This window comes from Podarcis gaigeae (assembly GCF_964106915.1).
Source record: "Podarcis gaigeae genome assembly, chromosome: 2".
Lineage (NCBI taxonomy): Eukaryota > Metazoa > Chordata > Lepidosauria > Squamata > Lacertidae > Podarcis > Podarcis gaigeae.
The window spans coordinates 82,335,282-82,359,779 of record NC_139679.1 but is presented as its reverse complement, the minus strand read 5'-3'; the positions used below and the strand labels follow the sequence as shown (position 1 = coordinate 82,359,779).

General features: G+C 41.9%; 2 protein-coding genes across 3 annotated transcripts; both read left to right on the top strand.

Moving 5' to 3' along the window:
* Nucleotides 1-214: 214 nt before the first annotated feature.
* Nucleotides 215-14,109, top strand: LOC310838984 (parapinopsin-like; the record flags this gene model as incomplete). The annotated part of the gene is made up of 4 exons (XM_083727079.1): nt 215-542; nt 9,063-9,391; nt 11,298-11,540; nt 13,833-14,109. 4 exons carry the CDS (start codon nt 215-217, stop codon nt 13,968-13,970), a joined length of 1,038 nt encoding a protein of 345 aa, XP_083583205.1. The 3' UTR covers nt 13,971-14,109.
* Nucleotides 14,110-16,228: 2,119 nt separating this feature from the next.
* On the top strand, nt 16,229-24,156 carry SELENOK (selenoprotein K). 2 transcript variants are annotated; one of them, XM_083727091.1, is made up of 5 exons: nt 16,229-16,350; nt 20,218-20,308; nt 21,068-21,148; nt 22,293-22,385; nt 23,850-24,156. In XM_083727091.1, the coding sequence occupies exons 1-4, from the start codon at nt 16,275-16,277 to the stop codon at nt 22,378-22,380; spliced, it is 336 nt and encodes a 111-aa protein (XP_083583217.1). In that variant the 5' UTR covers nt 16,229-16,274; the 3' UTR covers nt 22,381-22,385; nt 23,850-24,156. The 2 variants fall into 2 exon arrangements, with proteins under 2 accessions (XP_083583217.1, XP_083583218.1); XM_083727092.1 differs by lacking the exon at nt 16,229-16,350 and adding an exon at nt 17,283-17,449.
* The last annotated feature ends 342 nt before the right edge of the window (nt 24,157-24,498 follow it).

The window sequence follows — 24,498 nt, the reverse complement described above, 5'->3', positions numbered from 1 at the left end:
ATGAGGGGAGAATTATGATCAAAGAAATCCGGATCTAAGGATTTGCTTTAAATGTTGTGTAATCCATGGAATATCATGCCTTGTATTTCTTGAAACATCAAACGAGAAGGGGTTTCATAGTCATCTAGAGAAAAGAATGACTGGAGACTGACAGGTAGCACAACGCAAAAAAGCTCAAATAGTATTTTATCTCAGCTTGGTGTCTTAACAACAAATGGATTCTTTGGACACCAATCCCTTGTCAGTGAATGTCAGCACAGGAAGAGTGGTCTTGATGCCTCGTATTGGTTACACTATAATTGCAATTATCATGGCAATATCTTGCACTTTATCAGTAATTCTAAATACAACCGTTATTGCAGTAACTATTAAGTACAGACAGCTTCGTCAGCCAATTAACTATTCCCTGGTCAATTTAGCCATAGCAGATCTTGGAGCAGCCTTGTTGGGAGGAACTCTGAATGTAGAAACAAATGCTGTTGGGTATTACAACCTGGGTAGAATTGGTTGTGTCACCGAAGGCTTTTCTATGGCATTTTTTGGTGAGTACTTCTCTAAAACTGATTTGTTGTATCATAAGTTAGAAAGGAGCCAGATGCTAAAATGTTTAAAGTTAGCACAAGCAACTAAATTGTCTTTGCATGGTAGGAAGAGCAACAGATTTCTGTAAGACTCCTAGTTGTGCTAGCATTTCAACAATGCTGGTCTCTTATTTATTTTTCTCCCTATTGCAGCAAATATGCTTACAGTTTTAATATGTGTGTGTTTTAATATCATGCATTTTTTATCACAATCTTTTTAGCAGGTAGAGTTATGTCTTAAAAATAAAATTACATCTCTCTTAGCTTTGCATAGGTGCAAAATCAGGGGGCGGAAATGGAGCAAATTGGAACTTTGTTTCTGACTTTGCTATCAGTAATGCAGTTAAGTAATTTAAAATAGTCTTTGGTGGTAATGTCACTTCAAAATGTGCTGCATTTGGGAGCCCTCCTGGTGATTCTCCTGTGGGGGTGCCCTGAACCTCTGCCCCAAAATATTGCCTCTGTTTGCCATTCAGTCGGTTGGTATTTAACTGTAGGAAGTTAAATAAGCCTCCATTGCTTCTCTGGGTGCACCACCTATCAAATAGAAATAGCTTTTGTCTTTACAGTATGTACCATATGTATGGCAATTATTTTACAAACCATTTATTATGGAATAGTCTTGGAGTATTAACAACATAGCGCTAGTGCTGCAGAAAAGGGGAGGATTGTTGCTCCTTAGCTTTCACTATGTCCAGCAGCAGCTGTAGGGCTGTGGATATGATGGCATGTGCACCTCTACTTCAGGATTGCTTTGCCTGTAGGTTTGTTTCCTCCTCTGTCCTCACTTCTCCTTTAATCAAGCCCTGTCTTCCCTCCATCTTTTAAAAATAACAACACTTAGAAATTAGGCAGCGTTTCCCCTAAAAGCTCAAAGCCCTTCGCATACTGTCTTTCAGTACATTTTAAATGTGCTGAAGATAAAGACGATATATGATGAATTAGTTAAGGAATAAACACTCATAAAGTTTTATTTTTAAAAATTATAACATGTCACATATTATTATCCAGAGGCTTAGGAAGGGAGGGCGGGGGGAGGACCGCCCTGGGTGTCATACCTGAGGGGGGGTGACATTCGGTGCGCCGCCCACCCGCGACTCCCAAGCCTACCCCGAGCCGTCAGGGGAAGGGGGGAGCTGCGCCGCTTTGCCTTCATTTTGACAGCTCGGGGGAGCCTTGGGAGTTGCGTGCGGGCAACACGCTGAATGTCACCCCCGGGTGAGCCACCCGCCTGCAACTCCCAAGACTACCCCGAGCCGTCGATGGGGGAGAGATTGACAAAAAAAATTCCGCACCAGGTACCACCTGACCTTGCTAGGTAAAGGTAAAGGGACCCCTGACCATTAGGTCCAGTCGTGACCAACTCTGGGGTTGCGGCGCTCATCTCGCTTTATTGGCTGAGGGAGCTGGTGTACGGCTTCCGGGTCATGAGGCCAGCATGACTAAGCCGCTTCTGGCGAACCAGAGCAGTGCACGGAAATGCCGTTTACCTTCCCGCTGGAGCAGTACTTATTTATCTACTTGCACTTTGATGTGCTTTTGAACTGCTAGGTTGGCAGGAGCAGGGACTGACTGAGCAACGGGAGCTCACCCCGTCGCGGGGATTCGAACCACCGACCTTCTGATTGGCAAGTCCTAGGCTCTGTGGTTTAACCCACAGCGCCACCTACTACGCCTCTGTTATTATCCTCATGTTTCATGGGATGGGGATAATAATAGAGACCCCTGAGTGAGTCCATTGCTAAGATTTGATCCAGGGACTTCCTGGCTCATACTACATGCTCTTAACAATGGCAAAACAAAGCAATGAAACATTCATAATCTAACTTAGGTTTAATTGACAAGACAATAGAATATGCTCAGGAAACATACATGTTCAAGCATACATGTTCACATTTTTATGGCAAATCTTTACTAATCAAGATACTGGCATGTTTTTAAAATGCTGCGCTCCTTCTAAAAACATTTTCCTGAGATGAAATGTCATCTACTACACTATCAAAAATTCTATGCCCTTTGCCAAAGAACTCAGCTGAAATAATTGCCAACCTAGAAAGCACATATACTGTTAGTTATTGCAATACCAAGGGCTATTGCTAAAAAATAAATAAAAAATCAAGGGTTAGTCAACATATAAAAGAGTTTTTTCACAATAGAGAAGCATTTCTTGAGAACAGTTGTGACAGAAATTTGGCTCCAGGCAAGCAAATCAAAAATAGCAGCTTCAGTGTGTTTCAGAAAAGAAATGGGTTTTTATAGTGATGCTCAAAATGTTTTTCTAAAAAAGCTCCTGACATGTAAAAGCATGAGGTGTCACTCTCTTGGATGGAAGTGCAGTGACCCAAACATGGGGAGGGAGTTGTTCTAACAAAGCATTTCTAAAGAGCCTATTTCTTCAGTGAAGATTATGAAATGAACTTAGCCTTGTAAACTCCCTCTGAAAACAGAGGCATGATTCCCAAGCGCTAGGGCTTCAGAATGAGGGCCCACCAAGGAATCTAACTCCCTGTTCTTTCTTAACCTTCTTTCATGGATGCACTATGTACCAGCAAACCCCAAGAGGGCCAGGCACTCAAATGATGGCTAATAATAAGAATAATTATTTATTTATATGCCACCCATCTGCCTGGGTTGCAAAGTGCAAAGGCTGGCAACCTTTTTCTGTTAAGGGTCACATTCCCGCGGTAGGTGGAGCCAGGATCTTTGATGAGCACAGCGAGAGACAAACGTGTCCTGGATTAACCTATGGAGATCACCATTCTCCAGTTTTCACCATGGCTCTCTCATATTAGAATTCCCAATCCTATGCAGGTCTTTTCAGGTGTAAGCTCCTCCAAGTTTTCTGGTGGCATGGTTTGGTTGTTTTTTTTTTCAGTTAAAGCACATGTAACACATGTAAAACTAATATAGCTACTATTCAAGAAAGCCAGAGAAGGAAATTCATTTCCTCTACACACACAAACACACACACACACACACACAGAGAGAGAGAGAGAGAGAGAGAGCGCGCAGAAATTATCAATTTGCTCTTTCCCGCCAAGCCATACAACCAGAGTTACTTATTTATTAAAAATCAATTAAATAAAACATTTCCCCTTCCAATTGTTGAGAAACTACTTTGAAATGAAGGGGGAGGACCACTTTTAAAAACAAGGGAAAAACTAGAGGGGGGGGAAAGGGGGCAAGCCAGAAGAAATACAACAGGAAGGAACTCTAGTGGAATGGAAGAATGGGGCACCATTCAAGAATGAAGTTAGGGGCTTCACATGATTGCCCACGTAAAGTCCAAGCCACCTCGACTGCCTTCCCAAGCCACCCATGAGGTCCCATGCTGTTCCCAGGCCCTTTTGTATTGCTATTTTAAAAAGCTAAGCAGCAATTGAAGCTTCAGCTGTCCACCATAAATGGCATAATATTATAACATAAGAATAGTTTCGTCCCATATAGTTCAGTAATGCTGTTACATTTGTTAATAGCTCTTGGTGTACACAAAATGCCTTGGGTGGTACATACCAAGTTTCTCGTTTGCCCGAGAATGCAAACTGAGCAACCCTCACTTCCAAACCACTGTTACGCACACGTACAGAATGGGAGAGGAGGCGAGAACCTTAGAAGCCAAACTACTTATTTATATAATGTTCCACAAAAGGCCCTTATATACTGTCCTCATATTATATTAAAATCGAATATGTTGTCCTTTCCTCTCTTGTACTAAGCTGTCATTTACATTAGGGGTATCCCTGTGAAGCTTTCTAAAATCACCCCCCCCCTCCACCACATAAAAAAAGATTAATGATACAAGGTTGTCTCTGCAAATAGAAATGTGCAACTGACCCTAGTGGGCATCATTTGCATTTCTGCAATGTCAATCCTAAACAACTCCCCCCCCCCCCATTTCATTTATTGCATTTATGTATATCCCACCGTTTCTCCCAAGGAGCTCAAAGTGGCGTACATCGTTTTCCCCATCCCCAATTAATCCTCACAACAGGTAGATTAGACTGAGAGGCAGTGACTGGTCCAAAGTCACCCAGTGAGCTTCATGGCTGAGTAGGGGTATGAACCTTGGTCTCCCAGGTTCTAGTCCAACACTCTAACCACTGCACCACTGCACCACATGCACCACATTGGATTTCTATACAACACATTCTCTGTAGGGCTGTTCTTGACAACTATTAAAAGTCAGAGTGCTTTTCATCATATATTTATTTTGAGTTTATTTCTAGGCGCTGGTTTGACAGAAAGCCCTACATGGCTTAGGCCAAGTGTATTATTCTTGACTATACCATCTGTCTTTGTGCCCGGTTTATACCAGTGTAGTGTTGTGTAGCATTGAGCTTGGAGTGGACAAGTTCATCGGGTGACTTAGGGCCAGTCACAGTAGCCTACTTCACACTGAAGTAAATTTGTGTTTAGGCCAGGCTTCCTCAACCTCGGTCCTCCAGATGTTTTGAGACTACAATTCCCATCATCCCTGACCACTGGTCCTGCTAGCTAGGGATCATGGGAGTTTTAGGCCAAAAACATCTGGAGGGCCGCGGTTGAGGAAGCCTGGTTTAGGCTATGCAACTTTACATGGCTGGCGTTCTCCCAGATTCCGACACTGTCAGGGCTGAGCTGTATGCAGCTGTCGGAGCACAGGAATAGGGAGCCAGGATTGTACAAAGGAATTGGAGCGGGGAGCCCAAGCCAGGAGCCCAAGCCAAATAACTCTTCCAAATGCCTCATAGCTAGGAAATCCATTGTTGCTCAGGCAGACAACCAGCTTAAACCCTGCTGCAGACATTCAGTCCCAAACACTGGGATGGAGGAGGTTGCAGAAAACCTGAGGGGGGGGGGTAGACTAATAGGGTCATTCCTTCTCCCCCTCTACTGCAATGATATTTAAGGGGTGGGAGTGGGGAGAGAATGAGTGAATGGGGTTTCAATATAAAACAGGCATATAGGATGCCTGCAAACTGCCTATTTAGAGGGACCCAGCTCACTTTTAAATCCATACAGCATTTTATGTACATTACAACAAAACTACTTTTTTTCTCATCTATCCCCCACAATGCACATTTCCTTTTTATATGCACCCAGCATCCTTTCTCTAAAAAATCAATCTTCATTGCCATTTCTAAGCTTGCCACACTGTCTATTTTTATGATGCAGTAATTAAAACGTGGCTCAGTATTCATGGGATGGCTTAACAAGACATTTTATAATCTCATCAGTTCTTTTACTTGCATCCCATTGTTCAGCCTAGGAGCTCAACTTCATATGGGCTGTCCTTAGAGAACTCTAATTTTTATAGCACTTACTGGTGAATGAAAATTGCACTGTTTTCAACACTTTTCTTCCTGGTGCATTAAGAGATGACAGTTGAACTGAGATGAAGTATCAATAAGAAATTACACTTTACTAGCTGCAGTTAGTTGCTTGGAATACAAAGCTTTATATCTGACTAAGGAGTGAAGCCAGTATTTATCAATAAAATAAAAGTGGGCAAATAAAAACACTGAATGCAGCACAATTACAAATCTCTGAGGATAGTTTCCTAAAGCCAGCATCTTGATAGGAACAATCCTAAAGTGCATGTAGCCTGTTTCACTCTGGCTAGCCAGATTTCCCCAGGAAGGTCAATAGCCAAACATGAAGGCAACAGCTCTGCTCTGATGTTTCTCCACTCCCTACCCCAGGAACTAGCATTTACTGGCCTATAGATGAGCCATCTTTAACAGTGTGAGGAAAATGTGCACTCTCCCATCTCTTCCTCTAGGAGGAGGAGTACCATATTTTGTTCAACCACAACTTGCTGTGTTATTTCAGCAGTGGAGGCTCATTATTTAGGGTGAATGGATCACTGTCCCAAAAACCTCAGTTTGCCCTCAATCAGGCCCCACCTCCCTATCTTCTTTCTTACACCAGGTTCCACTTACAAATTGATGCTCAATAAACAGGTTGGTCTAGAAGTGACTACCATATCCCAATGTGAAGGTTCTTCATAAGTCTGGGCAGGCATGCTTCCTGAATGAGCTTAGAAGCCCCCTTAGACATTTCTGCTCAAGATGGAAAAGTCAGGGTGAAGGGGGCATGCATGCACTCATTTAGTGAATGAAGCTGATATTATATACGAGTCTGCTTTAAAAGCAGGGGTGGGGAACTGGGTCCATCCAGCAGGCCAGATCCTTATCTCTCCCATTCCACGCAGGCCATGTTTGACAGATGTGGAGCTGGTCTTCTAAAATCAAAATGATGTTGGGTACCCTGCATCTCACCCCCACCCCCACCCCATGGTATGAAATCAAACTGCAAAAGCAAAGGCAAAGCCCCATGCACCGTGATCTAACCAGAGACTCTCTTCAAATATTCTGTTGTGTGTTGATGATGAATGATGATGATGATGATTATGTTGTTGTTCTGAATAAAGTGGCAAGCTATTAAAGCAAGTGATCCCAAGTTCTACTCTTGTGGGTGAGGGATAAAAGTTTTTCTCTTCCACTTTTTCCACACTATACAGAATTTTAAAACTTCCTTCCTGTTCAGACTTAGCATACCTCTTCTCTACACTAAAAGAGCTCCAAATGCTTTAACCTTGCAGCGTTGAGAGTTTTCTGCTCCTTTTCTTGCTCTAGAACTTCCTTCTTCAGGTACAGTGCCATAACTGTATGCAGTATTCCAATGGGGTGGTACCATACATTTTTATATGGCAATATTATATTGGTGATTTTATTTTCAACTCCTTTCCTAATAATCTTTCACACAGAATTTGATTTGTTCGGTGTTAATTTGTAATCTGACAAATGCCAAGCCCCAACGGCTTTTAACGGATAGTTCTAGAATGTCATATTTTAAATTACTATAAATTTTTAAAACTGCTATAATTGTTTACCACCAGTATGCTCTTTGGAAAAATTGTTTTGGCCGTATTGCTAATTTATATTAGTTTTGCCAGAGTTTGTACTACTTTTAGTTCTTTTCATTTTGGCAAAACTTTCTCTTTTACAGATGCCCTTTTTGCCTTTTATAGCTTTCTGGACTCTGCTTGTTAAGCATACTTGTATCTTATTGGAATTATTAGTACCTTTCTAAATTTGCTATATACATTTTATCTCTGTGTCTATATTAATGATTTTTAAATAACTACCAAGCTTGCTGAAGAAATCTAACTTCCCTGGCTCTCTCTTTTAACTAATCCACTTAACTTTGGAAGTGGGGCAACCCTGTTTAAAATTAAATGTGACCAAGCTGAATTTCCTGAATATTGCATATATTAGCACTTGGCCTGTTTCTGAGTTCTGGTAACCCCTAAGTTAGATTACTTCAACATGTTATGCATGGGATTGCCTTTAAAGACAGCAGAATTCAGTGGCCAGGTTGTAACACCAATCCTGGCCCGATTGCACTGTCTGCCAACTAGTTTCCCGGCCCAGTTCAAAGTGCTGGTTTAGAATGATAAAGCCTTGAATAGCTCAGGACCACAATACGTCAAGGACCAACCCAGACCCTACAATCATCATCTGAGGCCCTTCTTCATGTGCCCCCTCCACAAAAGGAATGTGGAATGGGTGTGGAATGCTTTGTGTGGCATGCTCTCCCCAGGGTGGCTTGCCTGGTGCCATTATTATACATCTTTAGATGGCAGCCAAAAACATCCCTCTATAACCAGGCCTTTCTCCCTTTTCTATGGCCTTTTAGAAGTGACAGAGGTGGGGAGATGTTTTCAATGTATTTCTTCCCTGGTTTTAACATACCTATGTGGCTTTTGTTTGTTTGCTTGCAAATTGCTTTGGGTTGCCTTGGGCAAGATAAAGCAACGGACAAATTTAATAAATAAGAAGTAGAAGAATCAGGGGGTGATATTGGAGTGTGGAACCTGTGACCTTCCAAATGTTGCTTGACCCCAAACTCCCACTAGCAGAAGTCAATGGCCAATGGTCAGGGGATGATTGGAGCTGTGGTACAACAGCACTTGGAGGGCCACACAGGTTCCCCATCCCTGATCCAGGAGATACTAGTTGAAAGTAATGTTGTCAATGGAAGGAAGATTTATTGTGAAGGATGTAATTCAAAACTACAGCAGAATGTTGCAAATTCCTCATGCTGGCTCCCTAGAGCTGGGAGCCAGTGTGGTGTAGTGGTTAAGAGCGGTAGTCTCCTAATCTGGGTAACCGGGTTCGCGTCTCCGCTCCTCCACATGCAGCTGCTGGGTGACCTTGGGCCAGTCACACTTCTGTGAAGTCTCTCAGCCCCACTCACCTCACAGAGTGTTTGTTGTGGGGGAGGAAGGGAAAGGAGACTGTTAGCTGCTTTGAGACTCCTGAAGGGGAGTGAAAGGTGGGATATCAAATCCAAACTCTTCTTCTTCTTCTTCTAGAAAGGTAAGGATTTGAATGCATCGAGGCTCTTCAGAAATTCAACAGTACCAGCTGTGATACAGTTTGTGTAATATTCTTAATATTAAAAGGAATGAATAGCATATTTTTACTTCAATTGCAGGCATTGTGGCTTTATGCACCATAGCAGTGATAGCTATAGACCGTGCGATTGTGATCGGCAAGCCTATGGGAACACTGACTTTTACCACCAGGAAAGCCATGATTGGAGTTGCTGCGTCCTGGGTCTGGTCTCTCGTTTGGAACACTCCCCCTCTTTTTGGTTGGGGAGGATACCAGATGGAAGGTGTCATGACCTCCTGTGCTCCGGACTGGTACAACAGTGACCCTATTAATGTTTCCTATATTGTCTGCTACTTTCTATTCTGCTTTACAATTCCGTTCGCTGCCATCTTGGTTTCCTATGGATATCTACTATGGACTCTGCGCCAGGTAGTGCTGCATTTCGTATTATGTTTTGCTTAATTTGCTGACCTTAAAAGTGTTTTAGCACCATTAAAAAAAATTCCAGAATTAAAATGTACTGACTCATTCAAAAGACAATCTGGCCCAAGGGCTTGAGCTACATTAAAAAAACAACAACTGGGTCAATATCGGCTACTTTATGTTGCATACCGTCATCATTCAAGGAATCAGAGCACATGGAATCTGAATTTAGGCAAATGTTAAACTGGTGTGCTTAGACTTCACTAACCATGGGTGCTCATATCTTACATATTTTCCATACCAAAGCATAATTTCATTAACGATTTATCTGTGATTCAGATTCACACATAGCATTGGGGCTGCTTTTGCCACTCACAAGGGCTGCGTGCACACACACATTAATGTGTGCAATATAAGATAATGTTAGGTCCATCACTGTCACTGGAAGCACAGGTGTCCTCTAGTGTCCATGCATTGGCAACCTCAAATGTGTATTAGTGCAATGTGCTCTATGTGGAGCTATCCTTGCAGCTGGTGCATAATGTGGTAGTTGGGTTGCTTGTGGTGCCAAACCAGTGGCAACATATTACAACACCTTGTTTGTGGGATTTGCTCTGGCTGCCAGTCTGCTACTGAAGCAAGCACAGATTTGCTGAACAGAAACCCACACCACAGGTTAGCAGGGGAACTGGCTATGAGACAAATTACTGCATTGTATTTGGAAGGTGTTTTCAGTGCTAGTTCAAATTTTCAAAAGGTTGTAGGTTCAGTCGTCTGTGGCTTCAAGTCGGATGGGGAAAAGTTCTTGCCTGAAACCCTGGAGAGTCACTGCCAGTCCGTGTTGGCACTCCTCAGCTAGATGGAACAATGGTCTGACTTGGTATAAGGCAGCTTCTCACATTCCTGGCTTTGAAAAGTGTTTACAATTTGTTTTAAATTCACCCTCTTAACTAAACGCCAAAACAGATATTTCCCCTCACATTTATCAAGCAAACCTTCTGTGTATAACATATGAAGCACTTCTTTAAAGTCTGCTCAGATGAAAAAACAAAAACAGGCCTACAAGGAATTTATCTGTCCATCACACGGCCAGTTTCCGTGTGGTAATGGAGTTTGGTCCGTGCCTTTACTGCTTTCCTCGCTGCCACAATAGAGCGTTCAGGCCCAGACCCTGTAGCATTCCTGTATCTTGGCAAATTGCATTTCCTCTGGCGTGCCTTTTTCCATCATATGCTATGTTTAAGGGAGAACTTTGGTCACTCTGGATTTCTCATTTCTTCCCTACCTCCTGTAACTTATTTTCACTGCGCTTTCCAATCTTTGGCCTCCCAACCTTGTACTCACAGCTCCTCCTTTTCCCAGCTTTTGCAGCCAAATGTCTTTTAGGTGAACTCGTAAGACTACGCAGTTGCGAACATTTGGAGGCAGACAGACTGAATCAAGGGTACCCAATGTGCTACCCTCTAGATGCTGATTGACTTCAGCTCCTATCAGTCCCTGCCAGCTTGGCCAACGGTCAAGAATGATGGGAGTTGTAGTCTATAATGGCTGGAGGGGACCACATTAACTATTCCTGTTCTAAGACATCATATCAGCTCAGACCATGGATGCCACTGTCACCTTTGCATGTCAGATTGCCAGTATCCATACACTTGCTTCTGCATTCCTCAAGACCTGTTCAGACTGGATATTTGCAAATTAGCAGATTATTACAAAAGCCTCCTGTTCTCTCTTTCCCAAAATAAACTTGCTCTGTAAAGGCTGACCTGAACTTCCTGCTGGCATGCAGAATAAAACATTCTTAAGCACTTCCACATGAACTGTCATCCTATTCTTTTATGTGCAATGAAATGTAATTACACTGATGTATGTCCTATTTTTGATAGGTATTGAATGTGCTATTTTTAACTAGGTTGCTAAAGTTGGAGTAGCTCAACGAGGCTCAACAACGAAAGCGGAAGCTCAAGTGTCACGGATGGTGATAGTCATGGTGATGGCATTCTTGATTTGCTGGCTTCCTTACGCAACTTTTGCCCTGGTAGTTGTGGGTAATCCTCAAATCTACATTAATCCTATTATAGCCACCATTCCTATGTACCTGGCGAAAAGCAGCACATTCTATAATCCAATCATCTACATCTTTATGAACAAGCAGGTGAGTTTAAACTCAATATGATCTGTGGAGGATGAAAATCAAAGTATAAATATTGTATAGACTCAACATCCATTGGGAGTCTTTAAAAAAAAAAATCCACCACCCTGCGAATTTTACTTCCAAATCCCTCTGCTCCCTCTTCTGAACTACACTGCAAAACAAAATCCGCTACCCTGATCTTAACCCCCACCCTGCATGATATGTAGAGTATACTATACCACAAATCATCTATCTGCAGGTCTGGACTTTCCCAAGTAAATAAAATTGCTTACATTGCTTTTATATCTATTCAGGCATGCCAGCTTTCCTAGCAGGCTCACAGGGATGGTACACATTGCAAAAAGGGAAATGTTCTCTAACCAAGAATTTTGTATGTGCTTGACCTGCTTTTTAGCTTGCACAACAGATCAAACACACGTTGCTGTCTGTTCACTAGTCAGGAAGTAAATCGAGCAATACAAAACATTCTTGTGCACAAAGAATATAGCATAATGCTCTGGTGGGTTTGTCCCAGGATTGCCTTAAAGCGGCCTGCTGTATGTGCAGAATTATTTTCTATGCTGCCACCTTGTGGCTAAATGAATTCTTATTATAATGATTTATCAAGGATGCTTTTTCTGTTTTCTTCATGCACTTGTTTCAGTAACAATTATATCAACATTCAGGATTTTTTGCCCAGTTACACAAAATAAGATCCTAATCTATTATAGCATAAAAAATGCCTTTGAAAGTTTCATCAGTGCATAAAAATAGTATGAATGCTTAATGTGCTTATATTAAGGTAAAGGTAAAGGTACCCCTGCCTGTACGGGCCAGTCGTGTCCGACTCTAGGGTTGTGCGCCCATCTCACTTAAGAGACCGGGGGCCAGCGCTGTCCGGAGACACTTCCGGGTCACGTGGCCAGCGTGACGAAGCTGCTCTAGCGAGCCGGCACCAGCGCAGCACACGGAAACGCCGTTTACCTTCCCGCTATAAAGCGGTACCTATTTATCTACTTGCACTTAGGGGTGCTTTCGAACTGCTAGGTGGGCAGGAGCTGGGACCGAAAGACGGGAGCTCACCCCACCGCGGGGATTCGAACCGCCGACCATGCGATCGGCAAGCTCTAGGCGCTGAGGTTTTACCCACAGCACCACCCACGTCCCCATATATTAATAACAAAACCCACGTCCCCATATATTAATAAAAAAACGCAACAGAGCTAGGAAGCACCAAGCCCATAGAATACAATGGTCTTAAGCATGCCTAAATCTGTGCTGGATTTAAACTTAAATATCATTTTAATAGTAAATGAGTCTTTTGACATACATACATACTTAAAGAAGATAAATACTTATTGCTTATAAATTTATGTGTTGCTTATGTGTTGCTTATAAATTTATATGTTGTCTTTAGAGCAGTGGCCACTTGGGGATCACTGACCCCTTTGAGAATCTGATGAAAGCTATGGTACCCCCTCCCTAGAAAAATGCATATAAATATAGGCACAAGATTTTGCATACAATTTGTTTTATGACATGGAGGAGGTGGCTTTATTTTTTGCAGCCATTTAATGCACCCCAATGAAGCCACAGGTGGAAAAAACCCTACTTTAGAGAAAGAGGGAAAATACCCTATTCTAGCTGTTAATATGCAGGAAGAATCTGTTTTCTAAACTGCTGGCATGCAAAAACTATGTGCTAAATCCAAATCAATTTTGCTTTTTGTTCTGGTTTGTTTTTAAAACTTGTGGTTTTCTCTTCCTGCCTCCGCCCCCATAAATCAATTACCTCTTCTGAACGTTTCCTTCATCCTTTTTGTCTCAATGCCTCCTGTCCTTATCTCAGAGGCAGATTTTGGGGGGCACAACTGTTTCTGTTGCACTGGGCACTGACCCTCCATGCCTCAGGCTGCTGTTTAAGGCATAGGAGCAGGGCCAGGGATTTCACAGTGGCAACCCTAGTTGTATGAGATGGGTTGTAACATACCAAACATACTGTGCCAGTGGGGTTCCATTCTCTCTTCTCCCCCCCCCCCAATCTGCTTCAGAGGGTTTACCCCATCCCTCCAGAGCTGATATTCGAGGATGCAAGGGGAGGAGCGGCAGAAAGGAACAGGGAAAGAAGAGGAAATTTAATTATGCACATGGCAGCCCCTTCTACCTGTAGAGCTGCAATGTTGGATACAGTCTTTATGTGTCTCACAGCAGTACACACACACACAAACACACATATATATGTGTTTGTGTACATGAATGACGTATAATCAAATGTGGCATGAGCCAAAAGTAAATTTGTACTTTTCATTTCCAGTTCCGCGATTGTCTCGTTAGATGTCTCCTGTGTGGAAAAAATCCATGTGCTTCCAATCAAGTGGATGAAACTGATCTAGAAGTTTCTACTGTTGCCCCTGCTTCCTCTTCAAGATGCGGCAAAGTTTCTCCACAGTAGAACACAATTCAATATATGTATTTTTATTGACTTAGAGTAGAGCGCTCTGCATGTTTCCTCAGAAGTAAGTCCCACTGGGTTTAGTGAGGCTTACTCCTCTATATGTGTGTTTTAGCACTGGAGCTCTTGTTATCCTCTTTTTCTTTCTTTTCCAGTTATTGTCTAATGCAAAATCTGAAAGCCTGACAACTCTTTCTTGGCCTTTGAGTCTTTTTGTGAAAGGTGGTTTTATGGTGTATAAAACATCCTGCAAATAATCACTATGTTTGGTAGTGTTGCTTCTACTAGTATTTATTAATATATTTAATATCTCATTTACACTTTAAGGCACCTGAGGTAGCATCCAGCAGTTAAAAATAAAATTGGAAAAAATAACAATAAAATACAAATACAAAGACTCAACAGCAGTTAAATGTTAAAAAGCAACAAACAAGAACAAACACAAATGAAATGCAAGCATAAATCAAATGCAAATTAGGAATCAAATCAAATGCAAACAGTAAAAGCCCATAGGGCATGAGAGAAACAATTAACTGAAGTTCAAAAGAATAAAGTTGTTCTAAGTCGCTGGTGGAAAACAATGAGAGGGAGCAAGACTATACAGATGGCCACATCCCACTATCTCACTAGCTGGGAATAGAAAGCAGTATCTACTGCAATGATTTCAAAAGGCCCTATAAATATCAATTTATCAGCAGTCGTATCTTCTGTTCTCCAGTCCCTGTATACTAGAGAGATAAGAAGATGAGCTTGCTCGATCAAGCCATTGACCCATCTAGGCCTGCATCGTGTTTTCACAGAGGTCAACCAGATGCCTATGGGAAGCCTTCAAGCTAGACTTGAGCACAACAACACTCTACCTTCTTTTTAGTTTTTGAGGCTTAGGGCCACGAAAGTAGGAATGGAAAGTTATGCTTTTGCAGCAGATCAATCTGCTGTTAAAATGATCAGCAACAGATAACCGATGAAATTGTGGGTGGTTTTCTTCTTAATGAGATGTAGAATTAGGTGCACCTTTTAGATAGATTCACAATGCATTTGTAGACAGAGCCTATACTCTAACCCTCATCTTTGTGGGCTGCAAACCACCACCACTCAGCTTAAGCAGCAATTATGCTTAGAAATAAACTTCTATCGACACGAATATCCTTTTTCCTAAGCTTAAATGCTGCATGGGGAGCAGGAACAAGGAACAAGCTGGATCCAAAGCATCCACTAGAGGCCACATATGACCTGCAGGCCTGAAGGTCCCCATCTGCACTACAGAGAGGCAACTCTTTGAAAACAACCGAAGTATAGTGTCCCAATCAAGGGAAGTAATATTCCCACTCTAGCCTGCCTTGGTCAAACCACACCTAGAGTACTATGTCCACTTCTAGGCAATTTAAGGATACTGACAAGCTGGGACGTATACAGAGAAGGAGGACCAAGATGATCAAGGGTCTGGAAACCAAGCCTTATGAGGAACAGATGAGGGAGTTGAGTATGTTTAGCCTGGAAAAGAGAAGACTGAGAGAATGTATGATAGCCATTTTCAAATATCAAAAGGGCTGTCACATGGAAGATGGAGCAAGCTTGTTTTCTCCTGCTCTGGAGGCTAGGACTTAAACCAAGGGATTAAAGTTACAAGAAAGGAGGTTTCAATTAAACATCAGGAATAACTTTCTGACAGTAAGAGCTGTTTGACAGTGGAACAGACTCCCATGAGAGATTCTCCTTCCCTGGAGAATTTTAAGCAGAGGTTGGATGGCCATCTGTCATGTATGATCTACATGAGATTCCTGCATTAGAAGGGGTTAGACTAGATGTCTCTCAGGGTCCCTTCCTACTCTACCATTCTATGATTCTATGTTAGGACATGTCTAAATCAGCATAGTATTAGGCTTGCAGATCTGCTCCTGGTGTTCAGGCCACTGAGTACAAAGACCCCTGAGTGATGAACAAGTACTGTGGCAAATGGCGCTTTTTAATTGCCCACGGAACATCCTGGATTCCATCTCCAGGTAGGGCAGAGAAAGAACCCTGCCTTCCTGGATCTCCACTGCCGGTCAGTGTGGACAATACTGAGAGAGATGGACCAATGGTGTCTGACTCACTATTATATGTACCTACAAGACAGCAGTTTTATACACACTTATTTGGAGGTCCCAGAGGATCCGGATGGAAGTACACAGCTTAAGCTTCAACGTATTATTACATGCTGTTGGCATGGCAACAGTTGTGAGGCAGTCTATTATCTGCGCTCAGCCAGTACTGTAATCCCTCTTCAGCTGGAGCTTTCTTCTGTGCTGAGGAAGAGGTCCTATGAGGTTGGGGAGAAGGAGAAAGGCAAGAGAAAAGACCTGGGAGGCAAACACAACAATGCCCTATGTTTCAAATGGTGAGCTACAGATACTGGCACTGATCTGAGAGAAAAAGAAGAGTAGGAGGTCTTTCGGAAATTATGTGGAAGGGATATTGCCACCAGAGGTGTATTTAAACTCCCTTGTGCCCTTGGCAGGGAGCTGTATAAGTGCCCCCTGTCCCTTGTGCTCTTTGGCAAGGACAAATATTGGCATTCCTGTGTCCCTTGTGCCCTTGCAGAGGAGCCTGCATGCCACACCCAGCCACCCAGAGCAGCAGAGGAGTGGTCCAGGGAGTGTGTAGACAAGCTCCTAGCCGCTCCAAGCCAGAGTGGGGAGGCACAATTGTTGCACACTGTAGCGGGGAGTTCCCTGGGCTCAACACACACCCCGGGCCTGTATTCTTCTTGGGGGGCCAGCCTATCCAACACAAATGATCTCCTCTATTGGCATGAAATCATATAATTGCTTTTGCTCAGACTTCTACACTTTTCATCCTTTCGCTCTTGCGTTTTCCTCCATGGTTATGCTTATTAGTTCTTTCTAGCTTACAGAACCCTAAAGACAATGCACCAAGAATGCTCCAGTGTAACCCCTTAACACCTGGAAGCTTGTTTTTTTCTGGTTCCAGCTTCTCATGTGCAGGCTACCCAGGTTGCAGTCCTTAGGTGCCATTTTGGCCAGACTTCTATGAACTCCCCACACACTGCTCAGCTTCTCATATTGAATCTGGCACACAAACACACCCCATCAATCTCCAGTCGTGTACTATGGCATATCAAAGCCGGCGAGTTTCTCTTTATTTCTGTTTCCCGCCCACCGAGGAGCGCAGGGCGCGCTGCTCTACCATTTTCCTATCTCTGTGGTCTAAATGAGGCGAGTATGCTGTCAGAGCCGCCGAACTGGCAGGCCAAGGGCGGAAGGAGCGGCTGCGGCAGCTGCGGCTGCTTAAGGGAGGCAAAGTGGTGACGCAACGGCCCATCCCATGATCGCTCGGCCTATGGCGTCTTCCCAGCTCGGACTTCCTGGGTGACAGAGGAGGGGCGGGGCTGGAGCAGGGGAGAGAGAGAGAGAGAGAGACCTCTGAGCGTTCGGATCCGGGACGGTGGGGCGAAGCCATGGTTTATATTTCGAACGGTGAGGGGCAGAGATTCCGCGGTGGGGAGGGAACCTTTATTATGGGGTGGGAGTGGGGCAGAGCATGGGGATAGCCATGATTTATTTTAGGGGGGCAGCCTTTATGTTGGGGAGGGTAGAACAGAGTTATCTGCAGCGCAATTGGTTAGTTAAGTATTTTTATTTATTTTCTTGATTTAGGGAGGCAGCTGCCCCCCCCGGCTACGCCCATGGGGCAGAGGAAAATTTATGCCTGATCCTCTCTTTTTCTGCTCCTTTTGTATTGGAAGCAGTGGAGGTGGAGGTGGTGTAGATCGAGGCCCCTACGCAAGATCACGCTTTATGCAACCTGGTAGATCCGGAAGGCTGCCAGTAGTGTTTTCATAGTTGCTGAATAAACTTACATAAGTCCTGCTGTTCCTGTCTGTGAAAAGATGCACTGAAAGGGTTGTCATGTTCGTATGACAGGGCTTGAAGTTGCTTTTCAAAGGGTAACTCCGAAAGAACCCGGGCGAATGGCTTCGTGCGGATTAAAAGCCTGTTTTATTTTTCAAAAGCGGGATAATTAAATCGCCTTGTGGGCACCTCGAAGTCATTATTCAGATGCACAAAGAATTGCCTTGGTCTGTAAATCACCTATAAGGTTGGAAACAGGAATATGATTATCATTGCAGGTGTCAACCCAGTACATACCTCTTCTGATAAATTCTGGCTCACGGCCAATGCAGTTTTAACTAGATTTCGATTCATATTTTTAATTGCTTGGTTTGCCATCTCAAACCATTCTTCTGCCTCCTAATTTGGACTGTCACCCCAGAAGAAAGAAATTGTTTATATGCCTTAATTTACAAATTTGGGGTGGAATTACTTTTGGCTCCTCTGCTTCATGTTAGCAGTAGGTGATAATCTTAAACTCTGTTGAACTCTGTTGAAGTAAGCATAGGATTAAGCTGTATAAATAGCATTTCAGAGTAACTATTCAGTTGATCTACCTAATGTGCGTTGGTTCTCTGAACCTTGACTATTGCTCAGCAAATTAGAACTCAACTCTATACGTTCTTAAAGAATAATATACTTGACTTAAATGGTCATTGATTTGCGTTCTCAGTGCTGACACTAGCAGGTAATTGTGGTTTGATTAGTGCTTTTGGGGAATGGGAGAAATCTAATAACAATGATAAAAAGCCTAATAATTAAAATACCTTTTTTATTATTAGGGCATTAATAAGCCTGCAGTAGTTCTTGCTAGTTTGCATTTTCCTTCTTTCACAGACAGCACTGAAATGTAAGCTTATAGTCTTTTAGCAGTCTGATTAAAAACAAACAAAACATTTCTATCAAGGGAACTGCTGGTGGAGAGGTGGGATCATATTTCCCCACCCTGGTTTACTGAGTTTTCACTCTGGTTGTGAAGGAAGGTATTTTTCTTTTTCTGTGCTATCCAAGTAGGCTGACGGTGGAAATGATGGAGCAATCTGTCCCTCCTCCACCAGCCTTCTTACTGGGTTGCTTGAAATTCCTGGTCACCTGTTGTTAAGTACAAGACTGGGTTTAGCACTAGAAGAATTTTAAAAATTAAGCATTGATTGCAGTTTCAGCTGGAGAACTAGTGTATCTTGTCTGCAGTTTGTAGTAACAAAAATGTGCAGGAGTACAGAAGCTAGGGCTGCTATGCTGTGTTCATTTTTAGGAGTAAGATTTTCTGACCCGTACATAACTTCTTAAATATATAGGACTAAGCTATAAGAGAGCTTTTAGGTGGAAGGATTTGCTAGTACAGTACTGTACTGATGGTTGTTGCTCCAGATGGGTTGAACATTGGAAACATAGCAACTATGATGCAAGAAACTAGCATTGTTAGGTGTGTGGGGGGGGAGATGTTTCCACTTGATTTGTTACACATTAACTTGTGTTGCAGAATGGACGAGTAAACTTAGATTTGAACAAACAGAAATTTGCAGTTGGGCCCATATCTCCAGTTACAACTATTTTAAGTGACTATTTTTATGTCAAGTGAAATGTTACTTCCAGTAAACCAGGGATGGGAAATGCTCCGAGTTGTGTTGGTCTCTTAACTGTCAGCAACCCCTGACTAGTCATTAGAGATGATGGGAGTCACAGTATAGCAACATCTGGAGGACCACAGATTCTCCACTCCTGTAGTAAATTATGTTAGGGAAGCATATAACAACTGGTAAAGTACATTCCTTGGCCAGGTTCCCAGGCTTTATATTTTTCAAACAGTAAGTCCCCATGCCACATCATTAAAGGGAAATAATACTGATTTGTGTTTTAACTTCTAAAATACCATTTTTTGTGAATAATACTGCTTTCTTCTTCATAATGATGTGTAAAGGTAAAGGTAAAGGTACCCCTGCCCATACGGGCCAGTCTTGACAGACTCTGGGGTTGTGCGCCCATCTCACTCAAGAGGCCAGGGGCCAGCGCTGTCCGGAGACACTTCCGGGTCACGTGGCCAGCGTGACATCGCTGCTCTGGCGAGCCAGAGCCGCACACGGAAACGCCGTTTACCTTCCCGCTGGTAAGCGGTCCCTATTTATCTACTTGCACCCGGAGGTGCTTTCGAACTGCTAGGTTGGCAGGCGCTGGGACCGAGCAGCGGGAGCGCACCCCGCCGCAGGGATTCGAACCGCCGACCTTTCGATCGGCAAGTCCTAGGTGCTGAGGCTTTAACCCACAGCGCCACCTGTGTCCCAATAATGATGTGTACATTGTTATTTTGAGATGATATTTATTATTATTATTATTATTATTATTATTATTTACAGGTCAAGTGTTGGATAGCCGGAGTCGGGCTCCATGGAGCTTGTCATTTATAACTGACTTCTTTTGGGGAATAGCAGACTTCGTAGTTATGTTGTAAGTAGAATTGTTCTCTTAATCTAATCTTAAATTGTGCAACTTCAGAACCATCTGGGACTAGTCTTATGGCAGTGTCGATAGATAGATAGATAGATAGATAGATAGATAGATAGATAGATTAGATTATAGGATGCAATTAACAGTCAATTGAACACCAAGCAAAGCTTTCCTTCAGTAAAATAGACCTAGATTTAAATCTCTCATTGTGAAGAGCAGCATGCATCTGATAATAAATCCTTTAGGTCGTCCCTTCTTTTAGAGTCGTGAGATGACAATACTCCACAAAGCAAGAAATAAAAAGAAATGATTGATTAAAATTAAATTGATCAATGCACAGGAAACTTAATAACATGAGATGTTTGTGACATCTGAAAAAAGGAAACCAGCATTCTAGGCTTTTGGGGACACCCTGATAATATTTTGATGTCTCATAAAGGCTATTTAAAATAAGTCCTGACTCAAGTTTAGATTTTGTCAGTCTTCCATTCAATTGACAAATGTTGGACCGGGAGAGATAGATAGATAGATAGATAGATAGATAGATAGATAGATAGATAGATAGATACTCTCTTCAGAAGATATATATATCTCTTCAGAGATATATATATTCTCTTCAGAAGTAAAGATAGAAAAAAAATTGTAGAAAGGCAATTTTGCTGTTCATTTAAACTTAATACTACTACTGAACTGCTTAACCCTGCTGCTCAACCCTGTTATTTGTGGCACTGGATTAATGGGAATCTTTTGTCATTTCAGTTTCCAGAGCATTATTCACCCAGACTTGACAAGGAGAGGCTACACATCTACCTCCTCTTCAAGATACGATGATGGAAGGGGGTACTGCTTTTTCATTTTAATTTAGGGTGGGAAACTTGCTGCACTCCCGTTGTTTTTGGATTCCCATATCCCATCAGCCTAACCAAACAGGCAGTCGATTTAGATGGTACACAAAATACTACTATCTTATTAAAAAGTCAGGTTGTTATGTGTGTGTTTTACTGAAAGAAACAAAAATTTATGAGCAAACAATATGTGACAGATTATATGGAAACATAAGATATTTAGGCCTGATTCACACACATCCCTAGTATTTCAATCTTGCACATGGTGAAGAACAGGAGCAAGGTGAGGGAGCTCAAGTAGAATCCCTATTGTGAGTTTGAGCCTGAAAATCCATTTACAAGTAAGCTGTCACCAGATAGCCATCATCACAGAGGATCATATGATATGAGGCCCACTTGTGTCAGGCCTTGCTTTATGCTGAAGGTCTGTGCATAGCCCAACTGTATGCAAAACTACATGTAGAGACCATATGTGAGCCCCACCCTAACTTCAGTTATTAAAATCTTCCAAATTTAGTTCAGAATGAGAGATGCTGCATTTACTTCAAGCTTAGCTGGTCATCCTTGTAAAGATGCCTCACATTATAAAGGTATAAAGCAAAGCTTTGAAAACTGGGTGTCACAACACGTTAGTGTGTCGGTTGCCATGTGTAGGTGTGCCATGTGAATGCTCCCTGCTCTCGTCCAAGGGCTGGAAAGGGGTTAGTTTAACCCAGTGCATTTTTTTCTAGGGAGACATTTTGTGAATCTTCGTACTTTTGTCCATTTACTGTATTTATTTTCCCCGATTTGAACTATAAAATGGTGATTTTATTGAGTCAAAATGAGAGTACCCCTAAACATTTTTAAAGAAAAAAAAAAGGACTGGTTTAACCTCTGGTTTGCTAGTAAAACTGAATTACTGTCTCATGAAATGATGCATGTCTAAAAAGTGTGTCACCAGCATGAAAAGTTTGGAAAGCTCTGGTATAAAGGTATCTCATCTGTTGATAAGGAATCTTGCATTTTGGGGAGCCTAAGAAAGGAAAACTTATTTTACCAATCTTAGAAACCCATAATCTGCTACATCTGAAGGTGCTTCTCTGATAGGATTTCTTGCCAGGTGTTTTCTCTTCACATTTTGCTTTTGTTTGTTTTAGGCCTCCAGGGATTCCTCGTCGTAGAATGGGTCGAATAAACCACTTTGGAGGAGGTCCAAGTCCTCCACCAATGGCTGGAGGTGGATGAGGAAGGTAACCTATGAGCTGTCGTTTTTTGGATTCTGAATTAAAAAATGAACTTTAGTTTGGCTTAGGAACACGATTTTTTCTTTTGCAAAATCAGAGGAAAAATCTAGTAATTGGTGGCTGCAAAACTAAATAATTTTATAGTTTTAAGTGCATATAGGGCAGATGGGTGAGCTTTAGATTTTGCCCTGTTCCTCCTCCTGCCCACTATTCAGAAAGGAAAGGTGTCTGCTCTACATGCTTTGACATTAGGCAAAGATCTGCGAAGGGAAAAACCAGTGTTCCCCTTTTTTTAGTACTGTACTTGGTTTGGGATGTAATTTTAATCCCATTTACCTGGGAGCAAGCCCCATTGAATTATATAGAACTTACTTCAGAGTAGTGTTGTTAGATTTGCGCTGTGTCCAGACCTATAGTGTTCTAATATTTTGAATACTTAGTGGATTTCAGTAAGAGAGGTTGAGAGATAAGGAGCTGCATAATATATCAAGGGGATATAAACTGAGCAGCAGTACTATACAAGTGGGACCTGCAACAAAATGTTGCATTGTGAATTGCTCCTGATCAGGCTTCTTGGTAGCTATGCTCTTCTCTGCCTTCTGTTCCCCCTTGGCTTTTCATTTATTTCCCCCATAGACGTCATTTGATCTGTGGCAACTATGTTCAGCCCTCATTGGGCTATTTTCTAATTTATTTAAAAAAAAAATCTAAGTTTTTTGCACTTCTGCAAACCTAGAAGTGTGAATGGTACCTTTTTTGTTTTGTTTTGTTTTTTGTTTTTGTTTTTTGTTACATAAGGAACAGCACTCTGATAATGAGTGACCTTTCTGCATCCTAAGAATATGCTGAAGCACATTACCAGGACAATGACAAACTCTCCTTCCTGGCTGTTATTGTTCTTTTTTAGCACATTAAACATCACTTACTTTGGATTTCCATGGTCACAGCTTCCACACTGAACTTCAGCACATGTCAATTTTTGGTCCAGCTCCAACAGAAACTTATTTGTAGAGAGCCAGCTACTTCAGTAAAAAATCTCTGCAATTAGAATCGGTCATTAGAATCCATCGTTATACTGTACAGAAATTCTTTGTATATTGAGGATGATTATGTTTTATGCTTTGTGTTAAATAATGTTTACTTAAAAGAAATATACTTGTATTGATATCTTACTGTAAATGTATCATACTTTGTTTAATAGCCACGATTTTAAAAGCTACTTAAGACTCAAGTAAATCTAATGCGATTTTAGATTTCTTTTCTTTTCTTTGACTACTACATGACAAACCATGTTCAACATTTTTCTGGGTTCAAAAGCAGTTTTGTCAGGTTTGGTGGAGTTTGCCGCCTGAAGAAAAACAAATGTGATGACCTCATAAGCTCCTGGTGCAAATTTCATTGTTTGTAATGTATGGAATGTATGCAATCGCAACATAGCCAGAAAACTAATCAGTATTTTCTTCTTCTTAGGTAAATGCCTCTTTTGAGAGGCAGACAACTGGACATACATTTGCAACACTGAAATGACCTCCTGGCAGATGGACCAAATGGGTCTGAGTGTTGTGTGTGTGTGTCTAAATGATTCACTGCTCTGTGGATTAGCAGAACAATGAAGTTGTGCTGGGAATTCCGACGTCCAGGATCCAGTGTAACTGAAATGCAGTTCTATTAAATTAAATGCACCTGTTTAATGTCTGTTTTAAGCCTTTTTGTATAGTTTGTGAAAATTTTGTTGTAGCTGTAAAGTTATAAGAAATAAATATAGCTTTGCAAAAGACTGGGTTGGAATAATTTTCTTTTAAAAAAACTGTTCTAAAGGTTCACAAATCATGCCTATGACAAAACATTTTTTTAAAGGTTGACTTCAGAATACATGAATTGAGGAAAAGGGTAGAATCAGATTCACACCCCACGCATATCTAAAAACAGCATTTCCTGTGAAACCACTACTTATGAATGGCAATAACTCATCCTCGCTGGATTGTGCAGCCCCTAAACTAGTTGTGATTTGCTCCATCGCTACTGTCTTTAACTGAAATTTATAGAGCTTATGGTGGAATTTAATAATTGATTTAAATTTTTATTCTTTCATATGATATATAGTTAATCTTCAAGTAAT

Bases quoted from the DNA above. Each gene is read 5' to 3' on its own strand.
- SELENOK (XM_083727091.1), top strand. From the start codon at position 16,275: ATGAGGTTGGGGAGAAGGAGAAAGGCAAGAGAAAAGACCTGGGAGGCA. The intron at 20,309-21,067 runs GTAAGTAGAATT...TTGTCATTTCAG, and splicing joins GCAGACTTCGTAGTTATGTT to TTTCCAGAGCATTATTCACC. The intron at 21,149-22,292 runs GTACTGCTTTTT...TGTTTGTTTTAG, and splicing joins AGATACGATGATGGAAGGGG to GCCTCCAGGGATTCCTCGTC.